General features: G+C 35.1%; 1 protein-coding gene across 8 annotated transcripts in view; it reads right to left on the reverse strand.

Annotated features, from left to right (window-relative positions):
- The window catches only part of ASPH (aspartate beta-hydroxylase), a 112,121-nt gene that overhangs the window by 44,916 nt on the left and 39,489 nt on the right, over nucleotides 1–27,716 (reverse strand). For 5 of the 8 annotated variants that reach the window (XM_059861103.1, XM_059861089.1, XM_059861109.1 and 2 more), the window contains 12 exons: nucleotides 27,254–27,343; nucleotides 25,689–25,763; nucleotides 25,043–25,204; nucleotides 23,329–23,388; nucleotides 21,730–21,786; nucleotides 21,173–21,217; nucleotides 20,354–20,389; nucleotides 17,170–17,196; nucleotides 16,574–16,615; nucleotides 15,122–15,175; nucleotides 14,109–14,153; nucleotides 4,535–4,576 (listed from right to left, as the gene is read on the reverse strand). In XM_059861103.1, coding sequence (XP_059717086.1) covers nucleotides 4,535–4,576; nucleotides 14,109–14,153; nucleotides 15,122–15,175; nucleotides 16,574–16,615; nucleotides 17,170–17,196; nucleotides 20,354–20,389; nucleotides 21,173–21,217; nucleotides 21,730–21,786; nucleotides 23,329–23,388; nucleotides 25,043–25,204; nucleotides 25,689–25,763; nucleotides 27,254–27,343 — 735 coding nt within the window. The remainder of the gene's footprint in view (nucleotides 1–4,534; nucleotides 4,577–14,108; nucleotides 14,154–15,121; nucleotides 15,176–16,573; nucleotides 16,616–17,169; nucleotides 17,197–20,353; nucleotides 20,390–21,172; nucleotides 21,218–21,729; nucleotides 21,787–23,328; nucleotides 23,389–25,042; nucleotides 25,205–25,688; nucleotides 25,764–27,253; nucleotides 27,344–27,716) is intronic. The other 3 variants (XM_059861130.1, XM_059861097.1, XM_059861115.1) reach the window with 3 other exon arrangements.

Genomic DNA, 27,716 nt, shown 5'->3' on the forward strand with positions numbered 1-27,716 from the left:
GCACAATGACAAATAGATACTGATGATGATGGTCTGTAGTTGTTTTCCAAATAATTTTGTGACCTTTTGTTTTACTAATTCCATTTGCCACCCACTAACAACACTACATCTTCCCAGTTCAAAGTTTCAATTATGTTCTGAAGAACATACATTGGAACTTTTACTTGGAATTCAAAATTTGCTCAAGTAATTGCCCTCCCTCCTGATACTAGCCCCATATCATTACCCAAATTAGTTTTGGAAATCGTGCTGCATCTCACTGGACACTTGAATGAGAATTTGATGATGATGAAAAACTCCTGTCATTGTCCTGTTGTTTGGGAAGCTCATTAGGTGAGATACAGAGAGTGTAAGTTACCTACTTGTTTTATGGGCTTCTATAAATGATAACTTAGAAGGTATAAAACCAAGTAAACTGCAGCTACACAATTTAAAGCCAGGAGCACTAGAATAATTAAAAGATCTTTATAAACTCTATTGGTAGAACAGACAAAACCACTATAATCAACTTATCTGGGGAAGTAATCAGACAATAAAAACTGAGGCATTTTAGAGACTAATAAAGCTGGAATCTAATTACTATAATAAATCTTTAACTGCAGTTATTCCAGAACAATTTCCCTTGCAGTAAAAAGTATTCTACAGGGCTTTCTGTATGAAATTATTGTTGGTTGGTTGGTTAGATGTTAACCATAAGAAACAACAGCAGAATGATAATTTTGGTTTTGGCATGTATTTCCATCACTCACCTCTTTCACCATCAGGACTTTTGGATTCACTCAAAGGCTAGACTCAAACAATCCTCTGACAAAACCAGAAAGGAATTTCTGCATTGACTTTCTGTTAGAAAATACACTGTAACATTCAAATGTCCTATATATTTACCTCAGTATGGCATTATTTAGCAGTTTGGGACTTTGATAACTACACTTCTGTGTTGGTCATTCTGCACACAGCACACAGATACTTAAGTGTAGCCTGTATCAAATTTGTAAATCAATAGGTACTATCCATACTGTTATAAGCAGAGCTTGAAAGGGTGGAACTCAGCCCACCAAACTCCAGGAGACAATGCTGGAGGTGAGCTAACCCTGTAAGCTCTTTCTCCAGACAACAGAGCTCTGTTCCCAATGGAATTTAGGGCAAACCCCTGCAGCAAAGCCCTACATTTAGTCAGAAGAACAGCACTTTAATCTCCTCAGATTAGATCTCTGCTGGTATCACAGTGGAATCCTACATATCCTCAAAGGTAAATGCCTAGAGTGCACAGTGGTGAATACTGACCTGTTAGCAAAATGATGTGTGGAATGATATTGTATCAAAATGATGTGTGGAATGATATTGTCCTAAGCCTGGCTTACATGTACTTCTGTTCCTAATGCAATGCAGCTGAGTGTTCCAGCCAAACAGCATTCATTTTTACTTTCATGCTTTGTCAGATTTGAAAAGGGAAAATTATTACTTATAATAACAGCACCTATGCTGAAGTTCACTATATGAAACAAACATGTCCATAGCTGAAAATTATTTTTTCATTTTTTTATATCTGTTCATCAATATAAGTAAATAATTAATATATGTCCAATATAAATCAAATTTGAAAAATTAGTCTATGATTTTTTTTTTATAGTCTAGATCAAAAACAACTAAAACCACCTCAGATGGAAAGACAACTTATGGATGTGTGCATTGTACTACCTGTGAAACCTTTTAAAGAATTAGTTCTATTCACCTGGAATTCCCATCCCATTTCAATTACTTGTTTAAATATAAATTCTGATTATATTCTTACAGAGAAGATGAAGAATCCACCTCAATTAAATATAACAGAGAAATCTTGAAGCAACTGTATGCTAGAAACAAGTTTATTTTCATTTTTATTTCTTTAGAGAACTTTCCAGAGAGGGGTTTTGTTAATATCAAAGAATGTTCAGTAAGATCTTTAATAAACTTGATGAATTACTGTTGAATACTAAAATTTACATAATTATTACGAGGACACTTTGCTAACCAAATACTATCAAGGCTGCAGCAGGTAAAAATATTTATGTTGCAGGAGCTACTCAAAGCTATAAAAACTTTCTGCACAGAAGCTCTTTGGAGCTTTTATGTTCAAATACCACAAAAACAAATGCAGACTTGCACATCAGAATGTACTCTCAGAATCAGAAGAAAACCTTAAACACAAGCCAAACATGAAGTTTCAAATTCCCAACTCCTTAGATTTCCAAGTTTCCTACATATAACAATCACAGTACAGTATATTTTATAATAAATATCTCATCAATTTATTGCTGCATTTTATTAGGGAAATTTAAAACAAACAAAGTCAATAGTACCTTATACCACTTCCTGTTACTAGGACATATCTATAGCTAACCACTTTCATTGAAAGTGGAAACTTTAAACAGTTCAAACTATGAAAAAAGTTCAACAAAATTCAGCTTGTATGAAAATCACACAAGCAGTGTACCCATAAACAAAATTCATTAAAATGCAGGGTTGTTTTTCCTGGTTGGATGAAAAATTCTAACAATTTAACCTGGAAAACAAAATTATCCTTTTTTCTACCTTATAGAAATTCTGTAATCTGCAGTGACATTTATTTAGTTGCTATTTAAAAAGAAACAAAACCACAAAGCACCTAGGGTAAAAAAGGGAAGTTGCTCCACTCTGTCATACTTTCAGAATCTAAAGTTCTTGTACAGGCTCTGATGAGTAAAGTTGCATACTAGAATGTTTCTTACACATGCTGGCATTTTTATCTATGACTGTTTTTTTCCCATACTGGATGGCTCTTGTACATCATTTTGTTATACTTTTCTAACAGGTCAGTAAAAGCAGCACATAATGGTGATTTTTTTCCTACTACCAAGTAGGTAAATCCATTGCAGTAAGATATTCCCTGCCAATAAATGGAAATGCAGGCATAATTGCCAAGCTTTACAAGTTGTTTTGGTTGGGTTTCTTTAACTTTTTATATGTAATACTTGCATGTGACATATTTAATCCTTAAATAAAATGTCTGAAGTTTGCCAGTCCTAGAAACTTATGTTTAAACCACCAATATACAAATCCAAACCAAATAAACCATATCAAAATATTGGGAAAGCAGCATTTCTAAATACTCAAATATAAAATAACAGCCACATAGAAAATGGAAACAGAATGAAAAAGGAGTACAGCTACTGAATCCTTCGGCACAGACCCTGAGGTTTCTGGGCATTGCCAGCAACCAGCTGACAATGATCCCAGTGAAGGAGGTTTTGCAAACTGTGCAGTGACAGGGAACACGTGGGGCCAGAACAAATGTCATTGCAGGCAGAGCAGATTCACAGTGATTCTTCAGCAAAACCACACTTCTTTTCCATCTGATCTGTCTCTGCACATTCCTACCCAACCTAAGACAGACTTGGCAATCATGGTCTCAGCAAGGACTGATTTGCATGTCACCCATCTCTTCACACTTAGCACAGCTGGCAGTGCTGAGCCCTGCTCCAGGGGCCAGGTAGTCCCCATTGCCTCTTGCCCTCAGATGTACAAAGAGCTTGGTGGAACTCTGACCTCCAGAATGCTAATCTAGGAGTATGACACAGAACATTTTAGTCCTGAAACAGGAGTTGTTACAACCATCCCATGACTCAGTGCAATGCTACGGGCTTGGGGCAGAGTGGCTGGAAAGCTGTCCTTCAGAAAAGCACCCAGGGGTAATGGTCTACAGCAGCTGATGAGCCAGCCTGTTCCCAGGTGGCCAAGAAGGCCAAAGACATCCTGGCCTGTATCAGCATTAGTGTGGCCAGCAGGACCAGGGCAGTGATTGTCCCCCTGTACTCAGCACTGGTGAGGTTGCACCCAAATCCTGGGGTCAGTTTTGGGCCCCTCACTACAAGAAAGACATTGAGGTCCTGGCATGTGTCCAGAGAAGGACAACAGACCTGAGGAAAGGTCTGGAGTACAAATCTGATGAGGTTGGTGGGAGTGTTTAGGGGTGTTTAACCTGGAGAAAAGGAGGCTCAGGAAAGACCTTATTGCTCTCTACAGCGCCCTGAAAGGAGATTGTAGTGACTGTAGTGATGTGGAGGTTGGTCTCTTTCCACAGGTAACAAGGGACAGAACAAGAGGCCACGGCCTTAAGTTGCTCCTGGACAGGTTTAGATTGGACATCAGGAAAACTTTTTTCACTGGAAAGGTTGCTAGGCTGTCCTGGTGGCATTTAAAAGATGTTACTGAGGGACATGGTTCAGTGTTAGGTTATGAGTTGGACTTAGTGACCTTAAAGGTCTTTTCCAACCTAAACAATTCTATCATTCCATTCTGCAACCAGGTAAGATTGATTGGTGTACATTGGTGCAGCCTTGGAAACAACCAAGTGTTTGCCTATAAAAGTACATGCTCTCTGGATGTTTGTTCAACTGCAGTTTATCTACGTGAGATGTACTGGAGCAAAGCCTCACTAGTCTTTAGTCTGATTTAAATCAATCCCCCCAGAAAGCATGGCTTTGAATTCAGAACAGAATGTTACTTTCAGACTTACCTTTTTCTGTTTTGTCTTGTTCAGTTTCTTTTTCACTTTTCCCTAGAACATTAAAAATATAATTTCATTGAAATAAATTTGTGTTAATATTTTATGATAAGAAAGAGATACAAGCAAATTACAATTTATACTCAAAACAAAATTGAGTCAACTGGATTTTTTTTCATTTTTATTTTTTAAAATAACTATAGATTATTTTCTGAACTATATAGTTACCTAAAAGGTCTTTCCCTGCAGATGCTTCAAATATGACAATATTGCTTCTATCACAAAACATTTCACAGAATTTCTCCTCTAGATATTTAATATATTTTGTTGATATACACTTACAATGCAAGCTATTTTGCAAGAAACAAAATCTGTTCACTAATTAAATGATACTGGAAACACTAGCTTAATAGACAATACATCTGGTTAAAATGTGAAAAACAAAATCAATTGGGTGGGAACTTAAGTATCCTTTTTAGAATTGACTTGGGCACTTGGAAGCTTTTGTCTTTTTTTATTTTTTAAAACAATGTAACAGGTGTTTTGCAAACATCTGACTGCAGAGGTAGATGTTAAGTAAGCATCAGGACAATCCGTAGCAAAGGCAAACTAAATCCTGGACCAAAAACATCTATGTGTATTTCAATAAGGTGGTAGATACAGAAAGATCTTTCCTCCCCCATACACTTTTTGATCCTGCCCTACTCTATAACATACAATGCATCTTGCCTCACAATTGTAACACAGTTAATTTTGTTTCAATTTCCAATTTTTTTCCCAATAAGCTTCCAATATTTTCTCCTAATAAACTTAGAGAACACTAAATAGGGAGGTCTGTTGCCTTTTTAGCTAGTTACTGTTCTCTTTAACATATAGTGGTTAATTTTGAGGTATTCTTACATAGATAAAAAACATTTTCTTTAATTTCCAAGTAATTTAGAGACACCTTCTCTGAATAATCAGTCTTTACTGCTTTTTAAACTGACTGCTCAGAAGTATTATAGTGTGAATATGACATTTTCAAATGCAGAAAAACTTTGCATTTTTTAGTGAAGAAATTGGATTATGCACACACATGAAATCAAATTTTTTAACGCTCTAATTTCACCCTTTACTATAGGCTGACAACTACTATTCCTGAATGTATGGACACTATAACTCTAATTTATATTCAGTACAAGGCAGAATGAGCATTAACTTGATTATATGGTAAATTAAATAAATATGATCATGCTGAAAGTCATTCACCTCTTCAATTACATCATGAGATCTAGATTGTCAATTAAATTGTAAGAAATGACAAAAGATCTATAGAGTCAATTACATACTAGGAACAATTATTACTGTAGCAGTATATTAATGAAAGCATAGTGCAGTACTTCCTAAAACCCTGGCTTCTGTATTTTTTTGCACATATCACACAATCAATAAAATGGTCATATGTCATCCAAACCACTACATTTTTAAAAGAGCAACAATGCAGCCCCAGATGAAATAATAGTTTAGTTTTACAGTTTTCACACAAACCACACAAACATATTTCACACAAATAAGAGTATATTCAAAAATTAATATACTCATATTTCTATTTTTACCACCTCCCAATACCATGACACATCATGCTAGTTAGGCACCCATTTTCCATACATCCTCTCCTTTATCAGCAACACTTGAGATTTTCACCTGACCTGTTCTCTCTACTTCATTCTAGGTCACTGGATAACCTGCTTCCACACCTTGTCCAATCTTGGACATTCATGTTACTTCTGCAACTTCTTTGCCATTACAGCAAGAACAATGTATATGACCTCATCACTCTAAAGCCTGCTCCCATCTCCCATTTCTTGTCTGGCTTCACATTTCTTTATTCCTGAGACTCATGCAACATATAACCTACAGCCCTCTATAGCTATTTATGCACTAGAATCAGTTCTCCAAATTCTCAGACTATTTTCAACCTGTATTCTGCTAGATTAGTTGCCATTGACTTCACTAAAGCCTCTCCAATGATCTTTAAATACTCCCACTTTTCCTCCTATGTAGCTGCTTTTGAAATTCATCACAACTTGATCTTGTTAGCTCTGAAGCTAAGAATTCACACTTCACTAAGAATTCACTTCAGTATCATATTCAGCACGTTTGTTCCTTCCACACTGATCCCTAGCATATTTCAATGGTGCAAAAGGTTTTAATTACGCTATTTCTGACAAAGGCTTAAAAATGTCCTCTCTCAAAAATAGGGATATGATAATAAATCTTGAGACTATTTTTTTCATCAACTTAAATCAACTGTAGCTCAAGCAAACAAACAAAAAAATTTTAGCTCTTCAAACCACTCTCATCCTTTACTCAATGTCTTCATTTCCAGCAAAATAATTCAAGATGAAAATCACTGACAAAACAGCTTTAGCTAATCTCTATAGGCTAGGAGTGCCATCACTATACAACGAAGGCACCAGGGACTCCCAAGCAGGTTTCTACCAGGAAGAATAAATTTATTTTTCATATTACAACTAAATGTTTGACGGCATATGAGAAAGACCCAAGTCACAATTAAAAATGTGTTTCAGACCTTGCAGATTTTACATGAATCTCAATCAACACTATAAATGCACAATACAATTTATTTACAGATTTGTAATTTTACATGTTTCAGAAATTACAAATGATGCTCAGTAAAATCATCACATTTTTCAGTATCTTTATGCTATTAAATCTTAGCCATTTTCTTTACTTCCTAGAAAGAAGTGCCATGATATGGTACTTTTTCAATTACAGAGAATGCTAGAAAGTCACTTAAACTGTAGTAAATTGGCAGTATTAAGATACAACCTTAGTATTCTACTCTTTGCTTACTGGTATTTCTTCCAGTGATTTCCAAAAAAAAAGCAACCGAATCTAAGATTTCACAGATTCACTGACATATAACAAGTGGCTAGGTAGCAATGTGAAAATATTAAGGAAAAGGCAATCTTCTGACTTTTTCTTTAACTACTACTCAGCAATACCAGACCATTAAAGCTATGGAGGTGTCTGAAGACTGAAAAGGTCAAGGAAGATTTTTGCTTTCATAGAAGTGCATGGACCTTATCGGATTTCTGATTTAAACTATGGACCATAACCATAATATTCTGTATGCAAAACAGAAATATCACTTTTCCCAGATATTTGTGTTTGTTAAGAAGTGCTATCTCACCCATTATAAGTTACAATAAGAAATGATGTTTCATGGAAAAAATTCAGGCCTAGCTGGTTGCAGAATGTCAATACTCCGAAAGGACAATCACGACACAATTATAGAAGACATAAACCTTAGCATACTGCCCATTTCCTTCACATAACAGCAGCCAGAAATAAAATTAATTCATTTTACTTCTACTTCCCCCTTGTAAACAATGCTTTCAAATATATTTTTTAATATTCAAATTCACAATAAAAAAAAATTAGTGGCTGAGTCAAAAATTTATCCCTATAGCTAATATTTAATACATTTGGGAATAAATAATGACACTAGAACGACAAAGATATTCTTCTGTGTTTTATTGCAGCCAAACATTAAAATGGTTTAAATATACATATTTTTAATAGTCCACTTGACCTTGCTTAGCTTGGCATATTTTTGTAAACATGAAGCACGTAAAATCACATACCCAGTTACAAAATACTAAAATTCAATCACAGCATAATATACTCTCACAGTCCCATAATTCTACAAGTAGACTGCCACTGTTATATAAAAAGTCCTCCATTCACCATTCTAAAATAATTCCCAAGATACCTCACAAAATATGGCTTTGTAAAAATTATTGCTTTGCAAATCACAATCACAGGTAATTTTACTAGAATATCCCATCCCAAAACACATCACAGTCTAAGAGTATTATTGCTTTCCTGAAAAGTCTAAAGATATCACTTTGGGACATCTCTGTTTGTTGATCAGATGTAACACATGGAGTCTTACTGACATTCCAAACCCAAAAGAAGGGCAAGCATATATGATGCCCCTTTCACTACAAATGTAAGCATCTACAACCCTGACTTCAAAACAGTGTTACAGAAATTGAAAGTCTTCCTGTAAACCAAAAGGCGACCAACTGTTAGGGTCACCAAACTGGTTTTTCTTTTTATAAATTTATCTTACTTTATTTCTCCTAAGCTCCTGTAACAGGCTTGGCAACTTCCTAAAATCACAGCAATTATTCCTGAGCCAAAAAGAACACATGCAAAATATCAAAGAATAAAATATGTCTTCGTAATTGTGGAACAGCAGCACAGAACAGGTAAAAAGCACACCTGTTATTTTAAAATTCTAAATCACTCACAGTACCTAAATTTCAGATGTACCATTTTTAAGAGCATTCATACCTATAGGTCTTAAATTCTGACATCACATTTCTTTTAAGGTTGAATTTCCAAGTACATTTTTAAAATAAAATTTGCAAATCAAGTGTTTATGCAAATTTGACTTTTAAAATAATTTACTGAACATAAAGCTTATTAAAGCCAGCTTTGAAATCATTGTATTGGGAGGCGAACCAAAATGGAATAATTTTACTGAATTCAACCTGATTCCAGCAACTCAGTCTTGTTGCAATCTCCACTGACTCCCTGTCAGGTTAGCATCTAGTCTCTAGACATTTTTGTTTGAAAAATCAGATGAGCATATTTAAAATGTGCTAATTCCTACATAATGGGTTTTTGAAAACTGTAATTTTGTAATCTGGCCTTCATTTACTAGTATGAATTAAACACACATTTTATACCTTGTTAGGGTATTTTAAAAATCACCTAAAATTCATGTTGTTAACAGTTGTCATAACATCAGTGCAAAGAGATATAAGTCAAACTTCACAGCATAGTGTGTGCCTGATTAGTGTTTTTTAATAAAATGCAATTAGGCTGTATTCTATATCAGCAGTTATGAAACATTGAAAAATTCATAACATCATATGTTTCATTTGACCAAACTGCTCTGTACATACTGTATGAATCCACAACAAAAGATATATATTAAAATCTGAAAAAAATGTACTTGCCGCTATGTTATAAATAGAATATTAACAGTTGCTTAAACAGTACATGAAATGCAGCTCTAAGCTGTAACTTTGTCACAAACACAGAAGAAAAATAATGAATTCACTAAACTTGACCAAGGGAAAAAAAATATCAGACAGGAATGTAAACTAAACATCCAAGTGTTAAAAATGCTTACTAAAATGACAGTTGGCTAAAACCCATTTACAGCATCTTAGTGTTCATTCCCCAAACCCTGAACTGCTTGGTAATTACATCATAAGGTCTATTTCAACCATCTGCTCCCCTTTTGTAGCGTATGGTTAGGACTGGTCCTCCTGATGTAGGGACTTTTCTTTTGAAGCTTTAAGTATCTGAAAAAATAAGGGGAAATCTATATTAAAGGACCAACCAAAACACAACTTCCTCTAAAACAACAACAAAAAAATCTTAAATGCTAAAAAATGCAACTTTGTATCAGACTAGTTAATATGAAAAAGCTATCATTTCTAAGAGCTACCTTAATGAATATACACAAAGTTGCTGTATAAGGTGGGCAACAAGAATTTTTATTACCATATGGCACTTTATTTACCTTGTAAAGAATATCTAGGCCATGCCACAAATCCATTTAAACATTTTGATTTTGGTTTTGGTTTGGTTTTTAGTGTTGGTTTGATTTTGGGTTTTATTTGTTAAAGTCAAAGGCAGCTGGAAAAGAGGAGCCAGGGAATGAGGAAGGGTCAAGGTTCTAAAGTGGAAATTTCTCTACACAAAAATGGGTTTCAGCAGTTGGTAAAATAAATGTAAAGTGATAAAAATGGCAGGGATACAAGGCGAAGGGGAGGAGTGGAGCAACTCGTTGATATTTTAAATCTAAACATAAACAAGAAAATACAGAGAGTTATGGTATCCCCTAAACCTGCCATGTCTCCCTAAGATATGTGTCCAACAAGTACCACTCTATCACAACCACTGCAATTTATGTGCCAGTGTAAAGCAGGATTAGCCAGAAAATCTGAATCAGTAATATTTCAAGCTAGTTTATCAAACCATTAGTTTCTAAAGTCCATTAGTTTATAAAAGTGCAGATTATAACAGCAGAAGTATCCTACAGCTGGAAAAGAATACTGGCAGTAATTTCAGAAGTCAACTCAGAGAATTGGAAAACAGGACTTACAAGTACCTAAGGATGTACTTGACTAGTATGAACTTTCCTGTGATATGCCCTAAAGTCAGCAAAAAACTTTTGCCTTGTACTCCAGTATATTCAAATCCCACACCCAGTGTTTTCCCTGGTGATATGAGAATGTTCCTAAGAGCTAAATTCAATCTCTGAGCTATCTCCTACTTCCTTTCCAAAAACCTAAGTTCCTATGTTTTAGCTAAAAAACCAAACAACTGCTCCAAACTTGATATAAACTGGTGCCACCATGCTTCAAATGCAGTTGCATATTTTAAACTACTGAAGAATAAGAAATGCATAGTGACATTTCTGAATTTCTTTTTCACTGCCTCAAGTTATGTTTGCTAGTGCTAAAGAACAGGAAATATTAGCTTTGAACAACTGATGAAATAAAATCGCAAACAAAGAAGAAAGACTCCTGACAACAAAATCTTCCATACTGAATCCTCCATCACAAAAAAGATATAAAAGAAACCCAGGAAACATGAATGTCATAACCTGAGAGGAAAATCTGAGAGTGATGTTGCTTTCAAACTGAAATATTCACATTAAAAAAAGACAGGTAAATATGCTTAATAGCAGAAGAACTAATAATTTAATAAAATTTTATTCATTGTCAGTAATTTATGTCCTATGTTTCTTCTGTCAGTTTCCCAAAATGCTACTTGAATTTTATGTGCTGAAACAGTAAGATTTTTAGAAAAAGTTGCAAACACTGGTTCTTCTGCCTTCAGAGTGGTATAACTACACAAATTATAAGAATTCTTAACTTAGTGCAGTGCTCAGATTTTGTGCTGATCAAATTATTTTCATTTTCTACTTCCTAAACAAAGGATCATGAACATTTTACTACATCTAATAATAAATTGTGTCTTTAATAACTGTAATAACTGTCTTTTAAACATGTTTTGATTGATTCTCTCACTTTTTCCCTAGGAAGAGAAGAAGAAAATAATTCATTCCTTCGAGTGCTGCTGCTATTATGTGTTTCCAAAAGCTGAGCCTGGATAGATGTCAAGATAATTTTGTGATTTAAATGGTGTGTTGCACTAATTTTGAAAATAACCACAGGTAAAAAAAAGAATAAATCTAAAAGATTTATTCAGAAATACCTACAATTTCCAAGTAGAACAAGCTATTGCTCATTCTAGCAGTGTTTGAAAATGGCAAGAAATCTCTCAGTATCACAATACAAAAAAAGGAGAGTAGATAGCTAGGTTCAATTCCATCTTATTTGCAAATACATCTGCAATTAGAGGAGTGATCACTGCCTTCCACTTGACACTGGGGAAGCTTTATCTCGAATCCTGTGTTCAGTTTTGAGCCCCTCAATGCAAGAAGGACACTGAAGTGCTGCAGCTTGTCCAGAGAAGGACAGAGCTGGGGGTGGGTCTGGAGCACAAGTCTCATAAGGACCAGCTGAGCGAGCTGGGGTTGTTTAGTCTGGAGGCTCAGGAGGAACTTTACTGCTCTCAAAAAATGTCTGAAAAGAGGTTGTAGCCAGGTGAGGATCAGTCTCTTCTGCCAAAAAGCAAGAGATAGTTTGAGAAAGCAGCATTGAATTGCACCAGGAGAGATTTAGATTGGGTATGAAAAAAATTTCTTCCCCAAAAGGGTGGTCAAGCATTGGAACAGGCTGCCCAAGAATGAGGTGGAGTTCTCAGCCTGGAGGCATTTAAAAGATGTGTAGATATGATACTTGGGGACATGTGGTGGACTTGCCAGTTTTAGGCCTAAAGCTGGACTTGACTTTAAGGGTCTTTTCCAATCTATGATTGGAAATGATGCTATGATTCGAAATGGCATATTTCAAAATCCATCACTACTATATAAAACAGCTTCTTTTTTTTTTGGGGAAGGTAGAGAAATTATTTAGCTGCAAGACTGAGCCATAAATTATATTACAAAATCTGATAGAAATATGGTCCAAAACCCCAAGATTTCAACTTGGCACTTCTATGCTGAATTGAATTTTAAAATAGTACCTGTAAATCAAGAAATCATCTCAATATCCTCAACTGACATTGTGTGGTAGAACTATCTACTGTTGAAATTTGGTAACACTTTTTAAGAGCCTTTTTGTTATTTTTAGTTTAAACAGCAACCTTTTCTGAGAGCAAACATCTTTTCCTCTTCTCCAGTTCCAACTTAATGCATAAAAAACTGAGTGAAGAACACCTTTGCAGAACTTCTTGCCCATACTGTCAAAGATAACTACTGTTTGTTCCGACACTGATTATAAGCTTTGGTTAAGAATACTTCATCTTCATAATGAAGCAAAACGCTTTCAGTTAATGCATCTATTAAATAATAGCTATGGCTTCAAACTTTCCAACACACTGCATGGCTGTTGTGATAAACAGCTTGGAAAAACCTTGCAGACAGCACAGCTATGCACCAATATGAGCATTTCAAACCACCTCAGCCAAGGTTCAGCATACAAACTCAAACATGAACTAAACCATGCCTCCAATCTGTACTGGACAACCACAAAAAGCCTCCTGTGTTTTCTTCACTCCTCTGGCCACTTTTGGCATGACTAAGAACCTACAAACACTGTAAAGAAAAAGAAACAAAAATGTAGAGCTCTCTGGGCACCACATGTTGTAAGAGCTCCTGCATAGTACAAAGAATAACTAACCCAGAAAGGGGGTCAGGCTACCCAGCACAAAACAAGAATACAGCTGTTAGAGGTCTCGGATTGCAGGTTCTCTGATGTACTGCCCTGAGATACAACTCTGTGTTCCACTCAACACAACAAGTTTGGTACAACAAGCAAATTAGCAAACTGTGGTAGTTAACTCCAAGAAATATAACAATTTGCAGTTCTTGAATTTAGAAGCCACTTATCTATGCTAAAAATGGCTTTGGTAAAATCCATGTCTACTACTGGCAGGCAACAGATGGAAAAACTGGAAGTGGTCTTGTTCTTAAAATCAGTTATGCCAAGAAAAATGTGATGACATGACAAAACAATCCCTGTTTCCAGATCAGTGCCCAAAGAATGTGCACCAGTCAGATTCCCACAGATCCGACTGACACACAGAGAAGTAACACTGTCGTTGTCTATGATAATTGCTCTGGAGAGGAAGTATATGCATATTAAGACCTGAAATTGCTGTATTTCCCTTTTGAAAGTATTCAGCTCGATCTGAAATCGTTAAAAATAAGTTCTAAATTAAAACTACTTAGTTTATTTGGAATGCTTTCATATAACCCAATAACTATCATTGGCTATCACACATAACAGAAAAATTGTTGGTTCTAAACCAAGAAGCAACTTTGACAATAATGATATCCCTTTGTAAAGTAATTTCATTACTAATTTTCATGTAGCTACAGCTTCACTTTTTTAAGAAAAAAACCAAGCATCCAAGATTGACTTACCCACTTGAACATCATCTGAATAATCTTCAGCTTTAACAGGTTTTTCTGTAAATAAAAAATGTAACTATAATTCAAACTCAACCACTTCCTAAATATTTACAAAAAGCCCTCTTTTTTTTTTCCACAGTGACCTATTAAGACTGCTCTGTAATACTACTTTTGCAGAAGTGGGATGCAAACTTCTACTTTGGCTAAATTTTTCCAAGGGGAAGACTCATTCTTAAGTAGGCCAATGAGCCTATTGTAGGACTGCATAGTTTCAAAAACGATACTTCAAATTTCTGAAACTATACTATCCAAAGCACACATATCCCAGTTCCACATGCTACTACAGGATGGCTTAGAAAACATCCATATACCTATTATGTTTCTAGCTGTAACTGTGAAACACTTGACATTAAAAATCACTTTTATTTCTATATGTATGTTTAAATTAGACATGTCACACATCACCTAGTGCTACTATTGCTAACAGACTGAAGTCTGCACACATGCTTCGAAGGAGTCAGGCTCACCAGAAAAACTTCACAATAGCCAGGATGCTGGTTGTAAATTATAGGAAGAATTGAGGAGGGGAAATACATTCTCTGATTTGGGAAGCCCATAAAAAAAGAACTCAAAGCTTAGAAGACATTTCACTTTATTCCTTACATATACCCTCTTTCCTCAGTATGCACACCTGACTGATTGGTGGAAAACAGAACATGGAAATTTCAGTTCCATCATATAACTAAATACGGTCATTTTTATTGGTACAAGTTTTTCTGTAAGAAAGCACTCTCGAAGCACTACTAAAACTGAAGAGTGCTTTCTGAGCCATTAAATACATCATTAAAAAGCCCAAGAGGACAGATTCCAAAAACACAGATATGTTTGTCCTTGAAAGAAAACAGCTGCAGAAAAAGTTATGAATGTATTTTTATTGCAACATAGAATCCTATTCCATAGTATTTATCATTCCCAATCATTAATTTTTTTAAGTAGCAAAGGCATGGAAAACACAATATACAAACCTGATTCCTCGGGTTCAATGGCCATGTCATCTTCTGTTAGCTTACTTTCTATTCCTAGATAGAAAAGAAGTGTTGAAAGTTATTCACATTACATTCATAATTTTGTTTTTATTTCCCAGCAGCCACACAATTTAATTAGTATCAACCAAAAAGGAAGACTTAAATTACAAACTAACAAGTTCAGTTAACTGAAGAGTAGGAAAAACGGTACGAAATGCATTTCACATCCAAAGGTTTACCTGCTAGAAATAGGACTTCTACTGCACACACCAAAAGGACTTCAGTTACAATTGTTGTTTGAGTGAAACTATGTTTCACTCAATATGTTATCTCTTTTAATCATAAAAGAATGCATTTTTTAAAATTGAAAACCTAAATAAATATAGCATCAAATCCTACACACAGTGGTCAGGCTAAACTGTTTGGATCGCTTTGCTCTAGCTGACTCAACCAACATCATGCTTAAGAAAAACTTCTTTAACAAAATTTTTAACTTCTTAGAGCAGATCTTTAAATTACATTTAACACAGTACTCATTTAAAATTCTACAAGAACAATACAGCAAACCAAAATTTACAACATAACCTTTCTGACTAGCTCCAATTTGAGCAATGGAATAAGCACTTCATAAGAATGCCATGAAGTTCAACAAGACCAGCGTCAGGGCAACCTCCAATACCAATAAACGTTGGGGGAAGAAGAGATTGAGAGCATCCCTGTGGAGAATGACTTGGATATTCTGGTGGATAAAACACTGGACATGAGCCAAAAGTGTGCACTCCCAGCCCAGAAGGCCAACTGCATCTGTTGATGCATCTAAAGAGGAGTCTGTCACCAGACCCCCTACGGAGTGCTGCATCCAGCTCCGGACTTTTTAGTACAAGACAGACGTGGACCTGTTAGAACAGGTTCAGATGAGGTCCATGAAGATGATCAGAGGGCTGGAGCACCTCTCCTAGGAAGGCAGGCTGACAGGCTGGGACCGTTCAGCCTGGACAAGAGAAGACGCCAGTGAGACCTTACCGCAGCCTTTCAATAAGGGATCTTGTAAAAGAGATGGAGAGAGATTTTTTTACTCATACCTGTAGTAACAGGACAACTGATGTTGAAGTGAAAAAGAGGAGACAGAGATTGGACAAAGGAGACTTTTAATGATGAGTGTGGTGAGACACTGGAACAGGGTGGCCAGCGCAGTAGCGGATGCTCAATCCCTGGAAGAGTTTAAAGTCAGGCTGGACTAAAGTCAGAGCTTTGAACAAGCTGACTAAGAATAAGATGTCCCTAGACATGGCAGGGAGATTGAACAAGAAGATCTTCAAATATCCCTTCTAATCCAAACTATTCCACTATTCTATTCTCTGCTGTGCTTTTCTTTTGTTTGGTTATTTTCTTAATTACATTAATGAATATAAATGGAAGAAAAAAGCTTTATCAAGCTATAAAATTTCATACCTGAGAGGTCTTTAGCAACATCAAAATCTTCATTAATTTCCTCTAAAAGAATAAAAAGGAAAAAAGTGTATAATCAGCTAGTTTGTTTTTTTTTTAAATATGTTTTTCAAACATAAATATTTCATCAAAACACTAAGATCACAATTATAAAATATATGCCTAGTCCTGTGCCTTCATTCACCCCCTTTGGAAGGTGCTCAACAGCTAAAAAAATATTCAATTCAGAGCAATAATGGAGTCACGCCCTCAAGCAATGGAACTTACACACTACACAAAAGAACACAGCTAGCAGGTAGATATGTTTACCTGACATTAACAAGCAGACACTTTGAAAAATTGCAGGGAATAAAAAATACACCTTAAATATTCTTTCCTGTTTCACTAAATAGCTCTTCTATTCATAACAATACAGGCTGTAATGAACCTTTGCCAAAACTGGCAATACCATGACTGAAGGTCACACAGATTGTGTACTTCAATATATATAAACAGAAACATTAAGTCTGTTATCTTTATGCTAATTTTATTAAAATTATATATCTATATCTATACATATATGTATGTATGTATGTATGTATGTATGTATAGGTTTATACCTGTATCTCGAGTCTCAGTCTGCTTTTCTGAAAGGAAAGAAAAATAAAGTTCCTGGGTGGTTGATAAACACAAAGTGTTCTAAAAATTTGGTTAAACATACAGTTTTTTTGTTAATGACAAAAACAAACGCCTTAAAAAAAAACTTCCCCTGGTTTGAGGGTCTGAATAGATATATGAAGCCTTTCTGGAGCTTGTAGTAGAAATTTTACATTAAAAACCCCAATTCATATGTGTACATATCGCTGAAATTTCAAGAGTTTCTATCACACAGATGAAATGTTGAAAGCAATTACAACAAATCTATCATTCAGTAGAGTTACAATTCTCTTACATTCTTAATCTTTGCATAGTCAGTCTAATTTTTGTAATTCTGAATATTCATTATTTAATTTAGGTAACGTCTGAAAATAGACAAAATGCTATGCATTGTCTGAATTTTCCATATACACTTACTGTGAATTTTAGACTGAAAAAGGTTCATTCAGTTTGGATAATTGAACCATCTAACAGGTACTAATCCTCACCTGAAAAAGGCCATTTACATAACATTAAAAAACAAAAAACCCCCCTCACTTTTATATTATCATTGTATCATTTAAAATATTGTTGTATGTTACTAATGGTTGTGTGGCTCTCCCCACACTCCTCTGAAAAAGAGGTTTTATAAAATATCCTTTAAAAAACATCCAGAACTCATTAGTTCTAATGAAAGAAAGCAAGCTTGAGATTTTCTCTGGTTTCATGGCCAGAAAATGTAGGAAACTCTTCATAAAACTGGAAGTTATGTACAATAACTGAGTTCTTGTATTACAAATGCTATGATCAATCATTTACACCCTCCACTGTGGGCACTTATTTCCACTAAAGAATATTTAACATTAGCAATAACCTCAGTGATGTGATTGCAGTGATCCTATTAGAGCAGCTCCTGATCTGAATTAAGAACCAAGCCTCAAAAAGCCAGAGTCACAAAAAAAATTGGACTGCTCTGGCCAGCAATCATCTTGCACTCTCTTCAGCTTTAAGAACTCTAGAAAGCAACAGGATTGAAGACAATATTTCACCAGAAGCTCTTGCCAGAAGAGGGGAAACATGTGATAGAAATGGGGAAGATAAATTGACTCAAAGCAATACTTCTGTTGATTTCACAGACAACTGCATATGAAGGCTTTAATGTGAATCTTCTTGTGGGGTTCGACTGCAGTTTTGGAGCCCATACAAAAACCACAAGCTTCACATTTGAGAGGAAGGATTTCAGATTCCCCACAATGGCCTCCAAGCATTCTTTCACTTCAGAAAAACTGAGCCAAAATCACTCTTCTCCAAAAACAAAGTAAATCTGTTTCACCAACCAAAACCATGTCAAAAGGTACAAGAAAGATGGGCCTAGAGACAAAAGGGATAAAAAACAGGTGCAACTGCTAAATTGTGTCTAGCACATGAACATGAACATGCCCTGAAACTCCATGGATTGAACTCAGACTGAACTGAGAAGGAAAAAAATGGTGTGTGACAGAAAGGCAGCCTCATCTCGCTGGTCTTTTTCTTCTCCACTGCTCCAGGCTGGAGCTCTGAAATGAAATTCCTCTAAAAAGTACAAAGGACGCATTGTGCTTTCTCTCACAACGAGAATGCCTTCAAGGTGGAACTTGAAAGCAAGGTAAAATTATGTTGTGAAAAGGCAAATTTTATCAAGAGGAAAGCAGTTTTCCATGGATTATGTTGAACTGTGGAAATAATTTACTACATAAAGAAGCCTGACAGTTTAATAGCCAAGAATAATAGGGGTTTTTTGACAGTCACATGCTACCTTACAATTTCCTTTTGAGAGGAAGAATGGAAGTACCTATTCTCCTTATTGTCCTAATCAGAGGACGGGCAAGAATAAAGTAAGTGTAGGGGGATTTATCTGATACTATTTAAAACTCTCATTGCAGTCCAGAGAAGCACTGCTGCTTTCTGAAGTAAAAGAATCACTTTATGTTGTGAGTCACAAAATACAGTGATTCACTGTTATTGTGTTGGGGTGCCAGAAGAGACAGCAGAATATTAAATGCTTTTTGAACTAATTTTAAAAAAAGCTGATGCAATTTACTTTGTAACCTTCCAGATCAACTTAGTCAAAAAGGAGATATAATGTCTCTTTCCAAGGGCATGGAAACATTTCTGTTTGTGTTACCACTACATATGAAAGAGTATGAAAAGTAAACATTAGAAGTTGCACTTCTTTATGTCTAGGTGTGAGAAGCAAGAGAAGTGATTCTTGATTAGGAATGATGTCCTGGAAAGGCAAGTAAAAAATAAGCCCTGGGAAAAAAACTAGAGTCACTTGCTTTAATATCCTATTACTGCTGAGACATTTTGTCAAGGGCACCATAACTGAGGCAAATAATTCTTTTCTGCACACTGAGAAAGACATAGGCTAAGGGCTAAGTACACCTTTGGGCCACTGAAAGTCTTTCAATGGAATTTTGACTTCTATCCCAAAGGAGGATGTTGGAATTTGTCTCCTGATAACAAAGAATGTACCTCAAGGTTTTCTGTTGCAAATATTTTGAAGAAACCCTGTCCTTTGCTCAGGTTACATAAACATGGGAAATAAACAAGAGTGCCTTAAAGGTATGTTTAACTATTCTGAGGTGTGGTAGTCTCCAGAAGGATATCACAGCAGGAATCACAACCACACACCTTTGTTTTAAGGCTGTGACTACTGTTCTTCTTCTTTACTTTTTGATTTGGTCTCAGCAATCATTAGCAAATCATCAACCCAATCAAACTAAAACAGTCATCCCCAAAGAACTGGTAGTGGCAGACAGGATGAAAAGGTCAAACTGAGCTAAACAGATGCAATAAACCACATCTGATCTGGCCAGGGTTTCAGAAGGAAAAAGACACGGCAAAGCCTTCAACAATCTTCTTCTACATATGCACAAACTATGGCATTAGGACCACTACGGGAATATAATGAGTAGGCATACTCTGCACTGGGACCAGTGTTAAAAGATTGATTGACTGACTGATTACAAACACAGGGAGTTTCAACAGACAACAACCCCAAAACCTTAGTTGAGAACTTACAAAGTAATGTGGCAGCATAGGAAATTTTTTTTAAAAAGTAATTCCACTTGCATATTAGAAAAGATTTTGATACTGTAATTTCACTAAATATAGCAGTTGTCATACCTTGGTCTTCACTATAAACTTCATGCACTCTATCCTCTGTTTAAAGAAAAAGAAAAACGAGTGGGAAAATGTATGGAATTTTAAGACAATAAAGACACACAAATAATACAATACCATGTCAAGTTTATTCAGAAAAAAAAAACTGAAACTATAGTAGTTCATACTGTAAAAAAGCTAATAAAAGTGCAAAGGTGAAGATTTCTAAAAGATCCTGTGAGGAGAACTGATTGATTTTCTGCCACCAAAAGATAGACTTAAAAAAGAAAGCAATATCAGCAGGCTTTCTTATACAGTTCATAAATATTCATAAATATTTTGATTCTGAATTATTTATAATTCATTTATATATACAGCTGACTTCTACAGAGTAATTTTGGCATCTACTTGTTAGGGCTAACTTGCTTTTAAAAAAACTTAGAGATACTACTTTCTTCTTGATGTCACACTAACAGCAACATCTCTGGCATATTTAAATAATTCTTTATCCACAGAAACACTTCTATACAATTTAAAATACCAATACCCATTCTCCTGGAAATTCAACCTTCAAAATATAATTCTGGCCATTTGGCTGATATTACAGAGAAGTAGTACTCATGTAGGCTTTAGCATCATTTTCTTAGGAAGTTATTATGTCTACATTTTCAATTTACATTCTGAAAAAATATTACCTAGAAGCTCCAAAGTCTTGTGTGTTGTTTTGTTTTGTTTTGTTTGTTTGGTTTGGTTTTTTTTGGTTTGTTTGGTTTGGTATGTGATTGTCTTGGTTTGGGGCCAAAATTCAGTGAATCCTCAATTAAAAAAGACTCTGGACTGTACCTGTATAATGTTCCACAGCATCTTCTGGCATTGCCTCAGAGTTACCTTAAATAGAAATATAGAATATTTTATATTACAATTGAATTTTCATACAACAGCTAAATAACACAAGAGAGCTTAAAAGGTCACATGTTCAGCTCAAAAATTAAAGAAACAATCATACTGACTTAATACTACAATATCTTATTTGAAAGTGATAGCCGAATTATAAAATACAGCAAGGAACTACACCATAAAACAACAAGTTGATGCATATTTGTATTTAGGCTTAAAGTTAGGAATATAAGTAGGTGTTGGAGAATCAATCCATTGCTTAGACTGGGAAACTCCTGACAGAACAAAATACTTATCTAAGTATTTGTAGATTGGATTCATGGAGTGTTATGCTCACAAATGTAATGGTAACATAGTGGCATAAAAATCAGGCCTACTTTAAACTATCTAAAAGCCATTTGAAAATAAAACTGTGAAGAAACAGTCAATATGACACATCACTTTGCAGCACATTTTAAAAAGTCTGATTATATTATCATTTGAAGTAATGAAGATTTACAAACCTGGAGTGTCTGGATCGCTTACTCTCTCTTCCAAATCTGCAACATAATCATCTAAGGCTGTAAATTAAATATGAACAAATAAATATCTTGAAATTAAAAATATGAAATATGTTTAACATTTCATTGCTTTAACTTGTATCCATAATGAATCTGTCAATGGTTAAATGTAGTTCCTTAGCTGAAAAGTGAAAAACTAAAACTTTATATACTGACACTTGCAACTTGACACATGGCAATCTAATGGAAGGTGTTGGGCCACTCTCTCTTTCAGCCTTCATACTCTCTGTAGGAAAATGAGAGCAATAAGAGTCATGGGTCTCCATCAATATTTTTCAATATTTATATGAATAAAAAATGTAAACACCCTTTATCTGCAAAATTGCAAAGTATCTTCTTTACTAATGTGCAGGACGCTCACTTGGTGATGGATCTACAAAAGACAAGATATGAACCAGAAACTGACCTTGCAAAATACATACTTTATTTCTGGCATCTCTTAGAGCAATTTACTTCCTTTCATTACCTAGCTAAATTTGGGGGTTATTTTCCTCTAGAACTACAATTCTTTTCAATGTTGTTAATATACTCGCTATGACACATCTGGGAAAACACAGTAGTGAAGGTAGAGTAGCTTATCCTTTTACTTTGGAAGTATAATAGCTTGGATTCTAAACCAGTTATCCCCCTCACAGTTTAGAATAAACAGTTTTAGTTGTATCAAACAAATACAACTATTTTTCCATCACATCTGTTATACCAAACATAACTGCAAAGTCTAGAGTCTTTACAAAGTCTTAACACTGAGTCAAACATAAGAAGCCTAGGACAAATAGAAATCAATGTCTAATGAAAATGCCAGAGACTGTCCATACTGTAAAGAAACATGTTTAGAATCCTGAAGAAAATACTTATCAGACAGTAGGGAAATTGCAATATCCACTTAAGGCTTCTTCTTAATGGGAAAGATGAGCTAATGCCATTGTACATGGTATTGAGCATAACATCAAGATGACTATAAGGTAATCAGATTAGTCCAAGCCAAATTTCAAAAAGCTTTCAAGATTAATTAAGATGTGCAGAAAGACAGAACAAAGATAGTTCAGGATTACATCCTTGGTGTTGACTCACTCTCTGATAGCAGAGGACAAACAGTCCTGAAGGCGAGGTACAAAAAACTGGATGCTCCTAATGCCAAGAAAAATATTCTAGAAGAACCTTGGTAATATAGACTGTCTGAAGAGAATGCAAGCAATAAATCTATTCTCTCTTTTTAGACTGTACAACCACAGATCATTTGCCTACTCAGTCCCCAGTAATACATAACAGCCAGGAACACATAGTAAATAAAATGGTTTTGCACCAATGAAAGAAAAGTTTCCATAAATATTATTTGTAATAAATATTTTCAACACCAAGTATGATACAGTCATCTCAAAGTAAAATTCTCCAAGACAATAACAAGTTATTGAGAGAAAAAGACCAAATTCAAAAGGATCTATTTCTAAACAGGTCTAACCTTTTCTATTTTTCTCTCTCATATATTTTGCTATACTGAGGCAGAAAACCATTATTACTGAGTACTGAAAAACAAAAAGATACCTGGAATTTCGTATGATTCAGACTCCACTGCTCCAACATCCTCCACCATAGGATCAGCATCTGAGAAATAAATACATTTACACAAATTTTAACATTTTTTAAATCAATAAAAAATAACACAAACCTCTAACAGATATTATGTAAGAACGGTAATATTTCTAAGCTGTAATTCAAAGCAAATTTCCCCTAATGGCAGCAGGATATGTATACATAGGCTTAAAAAAGTTACTATTTTATTTCTATACAATATTGAGAATGTGTAAAGATGAATAAACTCTATACTAATTTTCTCAAAAAAAAGAGGACTCTCCACAGAAATTTCTGAATAAATTGGAGGAAAGAAGAATATGTTCACTTTGTTTGTCTTCTTAATTACAAAGATTTAAAGTAAAAGGAATTTGAATTTCTCCTCTAGTCTTCTACTTTGACTTGTGCAGCAGATGAGTAAGACAGATACAGAAACAAGGAGGTTTAATAGACCCAGACTGAAGAGTTTGGTTGTGAAGAAAGAATCTCGGCACACTTCCAGACATCAAAACTTTTATATGACATCATTTACATGGGTTTTATCAAAAGATATCAAGAGATATTAAGAGACAGGTAAAATTTCAACAGTACTAATAAAGAGCATTCAGAAAAATTTCCCCCTAGCTGGATTTAGATCATACAACTCAACTTGAATATTTTGACTTCAATTTTCATCATCCAGTCAATGCCCCAAGGTGACAAGATGAGCATCTTTATATGATGTCTTCATCTCTGCAGAACTTAAATATAATTAATGCTCTTAGGGTGCCATATTTGAATGAAAGAAGAATGAGAATAAAGTATAGAAAAGACTGTGTTAATAAACTTTCAAATTTAGTTTAAAAAACCAAAAGGTCCAGAAGCAGACTCCCTACAGGTTTTACTGATGGGGAATTAACAGATCGAGAGCACCCACACCAAGAAGCACCTGGAGGTGCTGGTAGATGAAAAACTGGACATGGAACACATCTCCAAAGGTATGAGAAAATGTTGAGAACTGGGGTTCACCCTGGAGGCAAAAATACTCTGGGATGACCTAACTGCAGCCTTTCAGTATCTCAAGAGGACAAAGAAGCTGAAGAGGGATTTTTTTTACAAGGACAGATATTGATTGGAAAGGAGTTTTGGCTTTAAACTGAAAGGGAACAGGTTTAGATTGGATACAAAGTAAAAATTCTTCACTGTGAGGGTGACAAAGCACTGGAACAGTGCTTCAGAAAACAGTTCCCCAGAGAAGCTGTGAATGCCTCATTCCTGGAGTGTTCAAGGCCAGGCTGGAGGGGATTTGGTATAATCTGGTCGAGTTAAAGGTGTCCTTCATGCCAGAAGGGTTAGAACTAGGTGATCTTTAAAGCCTCTTTCAACCAAAACCATTCTATCAGGATTAAATTCATGCCTCTATTGGGGAGAGATATGCATATTTGGAGCACAGAATAATTTTGTTGAAAGCCCATAAAGTAGCAATTTATAATATATGGTTACCTGGATTCCAAAACACAAAGCATTAAAATATCCCATTTTGAATTAAAATATTTGCATTTGCCAAATAATGCTGTGGTTGACACTTCCTAAGGCTCTGTTTTAAGCAGAAATTACAAGTCCAGGTTTTAATGAGACACATTTTTATTTGTCTGGGTTGACTTTTCTTTTGTAGATTTATTTTAAATGTATTTAGTCATTCAGATACCTTTCTGAACTGAGTCTGGTGTCTCATATGCTTCTGAAATTTCAGTCTCAAATTCTCTGAGCATGTCATCTGTTGCAGGAGCTTCAAAAGTTTCTCCATGTATTTCTTCCTTTACTTGCCACTGGTCACTTACACTTTCATCTACATCTTCATGTCTTTCTCCTAATCAATAATGCAGATTGTTAGTGAATAAATTTTCTTTGGTATATTCTATTACCAGCAAATATTCAGTCCTCAGTACACCCTTTCTGGTTTCCAGCTAGTCTCCAAAGGGAATGGAAAGTGACAGAAAACTTATCTGCACAGTCCAGCATTATAAAACAAACTTGCCAGGATCTTCTTTGCCTACAGTAAACACCAACTCTGCTCTGTCCACTCTTGCCCTCTACACAGTGTTTTGAGGAAGCTTTTGTTAAAATGACTGATTTGAGCTATTACTGCCAAACAAGTCTAGGTAAGAAGACACAGTTTTAGGATTTGGTGACTGAACTTTCTGAATTTTTTCGAAAATGACAAATGAGTGGATTTGAATGTTTTATACAGGCAAAAGTACTTTAAGTGCATACCAAAACCAGACTCTGAGATTCATCTAGCTTACGGCAGTATTTATAAACTCTTCAGTGATTTCTAAGTGTTAATGCATTACCAGGATGGGAATGGAGAGCTTCATGAAGAACAGATTGAATTTCCTCTTCCAATTCTATGTCAGCAGTCTTGTGCTCTAAAAGGATTATAAATTGCAGAGAAGGTAAGTGCAAAAGGCAAAATCTAAACATTAACTCAAGGCTTGCAGCTTTTAGTAGGCTCCATAATGTTCTTAATCCCTTTCACAAAGTTCCCTAGAGACTGACCTGCTGAACCTCTGCAACTCACACAATTAGAAAAACAACTTTGTCTTGCTTATTCTCCAATATAGAAAGTATGCAACAATCATATTAGATCCATCCATCTGAAGATGAATTGGAAGAATTTATCTACACTGCATTTTTTGCACATATATTTTCCAGGGGTAGTAACAACTTCAGGTAACTATTCAAACCAAGAACTCTCTTCTAAGAAATTAATTTACTAATGCAATCATCCATTACCTTCCTACGATTTAGGCAGCAGCACTAGGAAGTCATATTTGACAACATAATGTGAGTTGCAGAAGTAGGGTCCTGTCAACTTCATAAACAGGGAAAACAGATACATTACAATATCAAGGTCTTGTTCTGCTACAAATTGCCAGGAGAAATCACAAACTGGTTTCATGGACAAGTGATTGCCATCCAACATACCAGCTCAGGACATAACAGGAATTTGTATGAAGTGTTGTCCTCATATAAATGTCCTGAAATTAACATTGAGAAACCCTACAATGACACATCTGACAAAAAAAGCTCTAAACCAGGTAACAGCTACATTTTCAAATAAGAATCCAAAATGGCACCAGTTATGAAAAACAGTCCCACAAAAACATAAACCACACACACACAAAAAAAAAAAACCCACCCAACCAGGAAACCATATCTTGATATATTTTATAATTGATATCCTAAGAAAAGTAATGCAAGTCTTTTGAAACAAAACCTATATTCCATAGATTCCACTGGCCATATGCTCTGGATTTGTATGTTTATGCATCAGGTTCACCTAAACATCACATAGGATAACCTCTTCAATAACCTGGAAAAAACATGTACTCTCTGAATAACACTAATGCAAACCACACATGTGAAATGTGACATGTAAAATACTTCTTCTTGAACCCCTCTTAATTCTAATACATTCCACTAATAGTATAGGGCTTTAAAATGTTTAGATTATTTTTTTAACAGTAGGAGCTCCATTTATTTTATTTATTATATTTTAGTAGTTTTAGCAGAAAAGGGAATACTTTATTATCTTACTAAGTTGGTTGTTGAGAGGGTTTTTTTTCTTTTTAAGGTGAAGAATTTGCTGTTATTCCGACTGGATATACAGCTGGAAATCAATCTAAACCACAACCATACATCATCAGAAAGTTATTCTGATGTGATATACCTACAATGGTAACTATGAAATGTTACAATTTTCACAGTCACTGATTTATACGAATCATGATTCCTGTTAAATAAACTTCAGTAGATAAGCAACACAAACTCTATAAAAGAGTTTGCATGTTAACAACACGGAATTATAGTTCAAATAATGTCTTTTGTTTCACCTATGATCCACAAAAAGTCTTACCTGATTCAACATATGGCGTTTCAGCAGGCTGGACAGTCTCCTCAGATTCTGGTGATGCTGGCTGTGCTGGGACAGATCTTTCTTTAAGGCCTGCATTTTTTAGTTATAAGGTTAACTTTATGCCCTTTTTGAACTGAATCAGTTATAATATAAGAAAGTTCTTTCAATTTAATTAACTGTTGTTACACTCTCCAAAAATGCATTCAAACAATCACAATTACAGGGTTGTCATAATATACAGTGATATACAAAAAGACTAAAGCATATTCAGATAGTAAACAAAGATGTTTAGAAGACAAACATACAATCAGGAGATAAAAACGGACAGAAATTTAAGCACTTGCTTTTATTTCCAAAGTAACTGAACAAATGACTAGGCTCTTCTCAACATCTATTCAGTATCCAGTAAAAATATAGACAGCAAATTTTTCTCTCTGTTTTCAGTTAAGGCAAAAAGTGCTTC

This window comes from Haemorhous mexicanus, chromosome 1 (genome assembly GCF_027477595.1).
Source record: "Haemorhous mexicanus isolate bHaeMex1 chromosome 1, bHaeMex1.pri, whole genome shotgun sequence".
Taxonomy (NCBI): Eukaryota; Metazoa; Chordata; class Aves; order Passeriformes; family Fringillidae; genus Haemorhous; species Haemorhous mexicanus.